Consider the following 7951-nt stretch of genomic DNA (forward strand, 5'->3'; position numbering starts at 1 on the left):
TACATGTACACCTGATGTGTATCCAACATTGTTGGATTTGATGTGCATCTAATGGTGTATTTTTTCTGTTAATTAAAGCTTGGTGTAATTCTTTCATTTTGATTGTGTCGTTCCTATACTTAGATCTATTCTCGACTTGAATGTTGGCGTATGAAGAGTCGGTCTCTGCAATGAGAAATTTATGAGTAAAATGAACAAATAAATGTTGTTTGATTTAGTATAATATTGTTAATGTGTAGTACATTTAACAAGAATCATCCGATTTTGGGAATGTTCAACCATTAAAGTGTTTGAGAAACAATAAATTTTAAAATATAAAACCTAATTTGTAAAAAATTTAACAAATCTCCACTGTATCTGGCAAATATTCATCATGATATGTAAATCCCCAAATCAGAAAATGTTTAAAAAATCAATGGAAAAACCAAAAAGTTTACATGTCCTAAACCATGAATCTTTGATAAGCATAACAATATAATAAAAATTGAAGTAGAAAAAAATGTACCCATACATGTATCTGGTTAGCTTCCATTGCGTCTTGTTGAACTTAAGAGTCGGATCCTACAACCATTACAAAATGGTTATGAAAAGAAACAGATAAAATTTTCTTTATCGAAAATTTATTGTTCATTAACAATCCCTTAACAAGATTCATACCATTTTTTGAATTATGAGCCATTAAAATGGAATAGAGAAATAACAAATTAAACTCAAAGAATGTAAAAATTCTAAAATCTATTGGCTAAAAAAATTTAAATGGAGAAATAACAAACTCAAACAATGCAAAAGGTGTATTGAACTGCTAAGGAAGGAGGGGGTAATGAGGGATACGTGTGGGAGTGGGGAAGAAGGGGTGAGGGTGGGATAGTGTGAATAGGATACAAATGTTTTGCGATTGGGGAGGGAAGCAACTGAATTGAAGAGAGATAAAATTAATTTGAATTATTAATGTCCCACTAATTAAGGAGATTAATTTTAAGATAATTATTTACTACCATTTTTTAAGAAATTGTGTATCTGATTTAATTTTCTAAAATATATGGTATATTTATTAAAAAGTGGTACTCTATGTAATATTTTTAAAGTAGAGATAAAATATGTATATATGATAGTATAGTATGTCTATATAGGTAGTTTTTCCTTCTTTTTATCTGTCATTTTTATTATAAATAATTGATCCATAATATTTATCATTTTATAAAATCAATGCATAAATTGCAATAATCTTATTATTATATCCTTGATAATTAATTAGTCTTGAAAATAGATATTCGACTAACCTAGAAAACTAATAAGTAATTAATATTCATTGTAATTACTTCATACATTGATTAATTACTCTCACCATTGATTACTCTATAGTCTATAAAATCTGATTTTGAAAAGGAAATCTCAACAAACAAATTTAAAATAAAAAAAAGTTATTTATTTATCACTTACTGAAAGTTAACTTCAAAAAAAGTATTTAATAAAGTTAAAATTAAAAATTTACTTAATTTCTTAATGCAAGTGAACTCTAAAAATATGACATATAAAAAAAACCGGAGGGAGTAATAATTTGTCCTTCTAGAGCAAAGTGTATTGTTTTTTTATTTTTTAATAAGACTTAAATAAAATAAAGTAATTTAGAATAATTAATTTTAAATAAGTATAACAATTTAATATAACTCTGCTATCAAATTTAATAAAGAGCCTCTTTTACATCAAAAGATCAAGTGGAATACACTATGCAACAAATAAAAAAAAAAAACAATTAATATGAAATTCGAAATATAAAATATGATGTGATTTTCAAGATTCTAGTCAGACATTAATTAAATGTCACAAAATTTAATGAAGTGGTGTTTTGTGCTCCCTCCCGTCCAAAATATTTCAATGAAATAATTTATAATTTTCTTTTATCATCCTCGATCCGATTCGATACAGATGGTGGGAAAGATAAAACAAACTTGTTAGTATCAAATTCATATAATTTAGGGTTTGTTTGACTATGCATTTAAACACGATGAATTCAAAATTTTTCTATTAAGGAAATACAAAATATTTTTCATTTAAAAATAAAATCAAAAGATGTAACATTTTCTGATAAAAGTAACTTTGTATCCAACTAGATTTGAAACTGGATTAAACGTTCTACAAAAACATCCAATTTAATAATTATTCAATACACTTATTGTTTTCAAGATTACAACATGAATTATTTATTTGTAACACAATGATTAAAATTAGTTACCATCACTAGAGAGTGAGAGCTTCTTGAATTTCACAAGACAATTTTCAGGAGGATAACATCTAGCCTCTGGATTAATTTGCTCAACCCTGCATGAATATTAAATATATCGTTTAATTAAATTAAAATATGATTTAATCAATAGTTTATATTTCCTTTTTTATTTTATATATTCCATCCATCTCAATTCATACGACAAAATCACGAGTATAAGAGTCAAAATATGGTATAAATTTCACAATAAATTCATATATTTTAGTCCCTTTGAAAATATTTGGTAGAAAATAAAAACAAATTAAAAAATTAAAATTAAATATTCAAAATATAATTAGTGATTTTTTTCATATTATAAGTATGAAGCTATTTAATTACCTGTAGTGAAGAAGATAATAATGAAGAATTACTGAAATTTGAAGCTTGGCCAGATTGGATCCGGGGCATGATTTGGGGCCCATTGAAAAAGGAAGAAAAATGCCTGGCTTAGTTTCAATATCCTGTCAAAATTTCACTTGATCATTAAGTAACAAGTAATGTGGGAATGATTTTCGTAACTTACAAGTGAAATTGAGATAGTTCAGATATCTGAAAAGGAGGAACACATGCGTTGTCCTGATGATAATACACTTTTTAGCTATGTACCGCTGAGAATGGTAAAGCAACTAATATCCTATCTTCTACTCCCAAGATACAAAAGATTGACAACGATGTTTAAGGAGAGGTAGAGATAGATTGAGGAAGATTTGAAAAGAATTGATTAGCTAGCTAGATATGACATGATTCGTCTTTAACTCATCAAGGATATAACTCTAAATAGGAGAACATACCGAGGTTCAAAATTAGGGTTGAAGAATGTTAAGAGGTTGTTAATCGATTTTTTTTCTTCCTAGTGGAGGGCGTGGTTCTAGTTTAGAGCACATTTCCGATATTATTATTATTATTATTATTATTATTATCTATTTTTAGATGAATTAAATTAGATGAGTCAAAATTAATAAATAAGACATTGAACAAAACATATTTTTATGAGCTAATTTACTAATATTCTTATGTATAAATAAATTCTCGTCATGAGTTTAAACCCTACTGCAAATAAAATACCCAATATTCAAAGTGGTAAAAGGCAAACACAACTTATTACCTAACATATTTTGAATCATACATTATTAACCCTCAAAAATTTCTTGATTATAAAAAAATTAATGTGGATTTTTTTTCTTAAACATAATTAATTAAGATGCATATCACTTACATCCCATCTTGAAGGATTAAATTCCTTAGGCTGAACATAAACATCAGGATTCATATGAATATTCCATACAACTGCAAAAAACTTCCACCCTTTGGGTATGGTGTACCCTACACATACAAGAGATAAATGAATGAATGAATTATTCAATTTTCATCGTTTCAAAATATTTATCGTATTTTGATTTTTCGATAGAAAATAATAATATAAATACAAAAGAATAAGGCAAAGTACCAACCATTTATGTTAAAAGTAGTACTTGTGTCTCTAAGGAATACCGTTTGATCACTAGCAATACGTAACGTTTCATTAATTACCTGTCAATATTAAAAGAGATAACATTAATAAATAATAATGCATGTTAGTCCAATTTTTATATTATCACTTCATCTTCTTCTTTTTTTAATTATTTGTATTGATGACTTTTTGTATAATGGTATTATTTATCTGAATATTTATTATAACAAAATACTATTATAGAAAGTATATAACATCATAATATTGTCTTACCTTACTAACAAACGTCATTTGTCTAATCTCATCAAAACTAAGTCCAGCATTTGAAGATGCTCTTCTCTTTACTATTTCCTCTTGTTCCTCCTGTTATAAAAAAAAATAATTAATCAAATATCGTCATATAAAATAAAATAAACTAGGGGTGGCAAATCCACTCATGAATACACTACCCACCCAACCCGCTTAGGTTTGGATCGACCAATTAGACGAGTTGAGTTATGATCCTTTTGTTATCTCATTTTAGCCCCAAATTTTTGGACAGATTAACTTAGCCCAATTTAATTCGTCCAAATTTAACTCAACCTGTCTAATTAGACGAGTTGAGTTATGACTCGTTTGTTAGCCCATTTTAGTCCAAGTAAGTTTTGGACTAATTAACTCAGTCCACCCGTCCAAATTCAATTTAACTCGCCCATTTGACACCCCTAAAACAGAATAAAGAGTACTTACTTTGGCTTTCTCCAAGAAATGGGGATGCTTTTGCAAGTGAAAAATTGCCTTGACAGACATAAGAGCAACAGGTTCAAAACCAGCAAATGAAAACAAAACTAGGATTTCAATGATCTTCTTGTCACTCAATATATTGGCTTCATAATCTTGATTAGTGTTTGATAACAACATATCAATTATGTTTGCCCTTGGCATTGATTTTCCATCCTTCATGGCTTCTCTTCTTTCATCTATTAGTTTTTGAAATATCCCTCCTAGTACTTTTCGAGCCTGAAATCATAATAAACATATACAACACGATAAATATTAAATGAAAAGAGTGATCTCATAGTTTTTGGTCTTTGACATGAATGTTGCACTCTATATTATGTTTAGTACAACCACAAATATCATGATAAAAGATGAAAGGGGTGATTTCGGGTGTGTTCGGTATGAAGGAAAATGTTTTCCTGGAAAATAAGTAGACTTTGGACTTATTTTCTCATGTTTGGTTGGTGAGTATAAAATATTTTTCGAAAAAGATTTTTATGTGTTTGATTTATGAATGATTTTTTTTTTTTGAGAAAATATCTTTTATTCTTACTAGAGAGAATAATTTTTGAATTGAAACTGAAAATATTTTTTTAAAATAAACTTAAATTTTTTGGGGGGAGGGTGGGGTTGGGGGGTGGGGCTGGCGGGTAGGGGATGGGGTGAAAAAATAAAAATTTGAAATTGAAAATATTTTTTAAAAACAAACTTAAATTTTTTTTTGGAGGGGGTGGGGGGCTGATGGGGGGTCGCGGGTAGGGGGTGGGGTGGAAAAATAAAAATTTGAAATAAAAAATATTTTTTTAAAAACAAACTTAATATTTTTTTTGATGGGGGTGGGCTGGCCGGGGGGTGGGGTGGGATGAAATGAAAAATAAGAATTTGAATTAGAAAATATATTTTAGAAACAAACTTTAATTTTTTGATTTTTTTGGGGTGTAGGGGGGATGGCTGGGGGAGGGGGTCGAGGGTAAGGGAGGGGGTGGGATGAAAAAATAAAATTTTAAATTGGAAACATTTTTTTAAAAAAACTTAAATTTTTTTGTGGGGTGGAAGGGGGTTGGCGGGGGAGGGGGGTAGGGGGTGAGGGTGAGATAAAAAAATTAAAAATTGAAGTCGATTTTTTTTTTTAAAAAAAGCTTTAATTTTTTTTTCAACAAAAAAAATTTGATTTTTTCAAAAGATAAATAAATTGTAATTTGAAGTTGTAGGAGTATTTTGGAAAATGTTTTCCTTAATTTTTGAGGGGAAGTCATTTTCCTTAAATTTGAGGAAAATAAGTTGATTTGAAAAACATTTCTAAAACATTTTACTCAACCAAATATGAGAAAATTGAAAAACATTTTCTGGAAAATGTTTTCCTTTCATACCAAACACACCCTTCGTAGTTCTTGATTTGTGAAAAGAGTGTTGCACTTAAATTAAATCAATAGTTCCTTAAATGAATTAGCCATACAATTCAATAATGGTATTACAACAGAACAAATATCTTGAATTCTAGTCTCTCTAATCACCACCATCACCAATTATTAAAAAATAAAAGAGGTGGTGGGTGGGTGGGGGGTCCCACACACGTAATTACGTATGTAGAAAATATATAATACATAAATATGCCATTTAACTTGGCTTCAACTAATATCTATGCCCACTAATTTTGGGTGTGTACAAATAGACACTTAAACTTGTATAAAATTAAACAAGTAGACACATGTGTCCTGCGTAACATAATACATGTAGGGCATCACGTAGGACACAAAATTGTCATGTATGCCACTTAAGACAAATGTGTCTATTTGTTCATTTTTATTCATGTTTAAGCATATGTTTGTGCACACCTAAAGTTGGAGGGCATAGATGTCAGTTGAATCCAAATCGAAGGGCTGATTTATATATTATGTATATAAAAAAAAACATGTTATTCTATCTAAAATATATAAATATGCCATTTAACTTGGCTTCATCTCACATGTGTACCCTTCAACTTTGGATACACACAAGTAGACACTTAAACTTATATAAAGTTGAACAAGTAAACACACACGTTCTTCGTGACAGTTTGCATCCTACATGATGTCCTACGTATATTATGTCATGTGTCTACTAATTCAAGTTTATACACACTCAAAATTGAAGAGCACAAATATAAACTGATGGCAAGTTAAAAAAACACATTTATATCTTATGATTATTAAAAATTTAAAATGAAATAAAAATAATATTAAAAGTTGAACACATCTTACCTTGAGTCCCTTATGATAAGCAAATCCTGGGAGATTAATTGGCAAGTTGTGAACACCACGAATTACAGCAGTAATCTCCTCAAACATTTGATCAAAAAGTTCTTGATTAACCTCATCACCAATAAGAAGTCTCATAAACACCTCAAATGGAAGCCTATGCATCTTATGGAGAAACTCAATAGGTTCTTCCGTAGTAGCGTATTTCTCTAATGTAGTTCTCACAGTTTTATCGATATAATCAAAATAATCGGATAATAATCCATGACTTTTTACTGGAGCTGTTAATCGACGAAAATATTTATCTTCTTCAATCGAAGTTGTTAATCCAATTAATTTTTTCATATAATTAGGCAAACCTCTTTCAAGATATTCTTCATCCATTAAAACTTTTCTAATTATTTCTGGCTTTGTCACCATAATTGTTGGCTTCCCAAATATGTATGCCCTATACATTCCTCCTGTCCCAAACCTTTAAAAAAAAAAAGCAAAATTTTGTTCAATTGGACTCTACAAAAATGTAATTGTAATTACAGTTGCAGTACTCATGTCAGATTCTTCATACTATTTTTAAAAGATCTGACACGTACATACTAATATTTTCAAGAATTCAAACAACATAGCAAATAAGTACGATAATGAAAATAATTAATTTACCTAGTAGCAAAGAAATCAAGGAATGAATTTGGATCACCACAAATGGAAGATTTGAAGTAAGAAAGTGTGTTGCCAAAATATGGCAAACCCATATAACCAAGAGGGATGTTATATTTCTTTGAACAAAATTTGATTGCATAATACCAACCATTAATTCTCATTAATATAGCATAAAATGTGAAAATCCCAATTACTAAAGCTATGAAGAACAAGGCTAAATTGTAGAAATCCATTGTTCTCTCTCTCTCCTTCTCTTTTTTTTTTTCTTAGAATAATTTGGATGACTTCGTGAATTTGATTGGGGGTGCTAACTGGCTACATTTATTTATTTATATCCAAAAATATGGCAACAATGATGATGTGACCAAATATGTAAAAAGACCACATTAACCTTTTTCCTTTCAAATATAGTTAAATCTTTATTATTCCCTAATAAATTTGCAATAAAAAAAAATACAATCACGTGAAAATCATTTAGCCCCCCAAATTTTGGTTAATATAAAGGTTTCATTATTGGTAAACTAAAAATATTTTTTAATATATGATCAATTATGTTTCGGCCACGTCATTAATTAAATTACTTTT

General features: G+C 28.9%; 1 protein-coding gene across 1 annotated transcript; it reads right to left on the reverse strand.

Moving 5' to 3' along the window:
- Positions 1 to 2117: 2117 nt before the first annotated feature.
- On the reverse strand, positions 2118 to 7644 carry LOC125863003 (beta-amyrin 11-oxidase-like). Its single transcript, XM_049543141.1, has 8 exons — positions 7367 to 7644; positions 6713 to 7181; positions 4443 to 4712; positions 3987 to 4076; positions 3715 to 3793; positions 3480 to 3586; positions 2603 to 2724; positions 2118 to 2319 (listed from the first exon to the last, which is right to left on the reverse strand). Exons 1-8 carry the CDS (start codon positions 7597 to 7599, stop codon positions 2226 to 2228), a joined length of 1464 nt encoding a protein of 487 aa, XP_049399098.1. The 5' UTR covers positions 7600 to 7644; the 3' UTR covers positions 2118 to 2225.
- Positions 7645 to 7951: the final 307 nt, after the last annotated feature.

This window comes from Solanum stenotomum, chromosome 4, assembly GCF_019186545.1.
Source record: "Solanum stenotomum isolate F172 chromosome 4, ASM1918654v1, whole genome shotgun sequence".
Taxonomy (NCBI): Eukaryota; Viridiplantae; Streptophyta; class Magnoliopsida; order Solanales; family Solanaceae; genus Solanum; species Solanum stenotomum.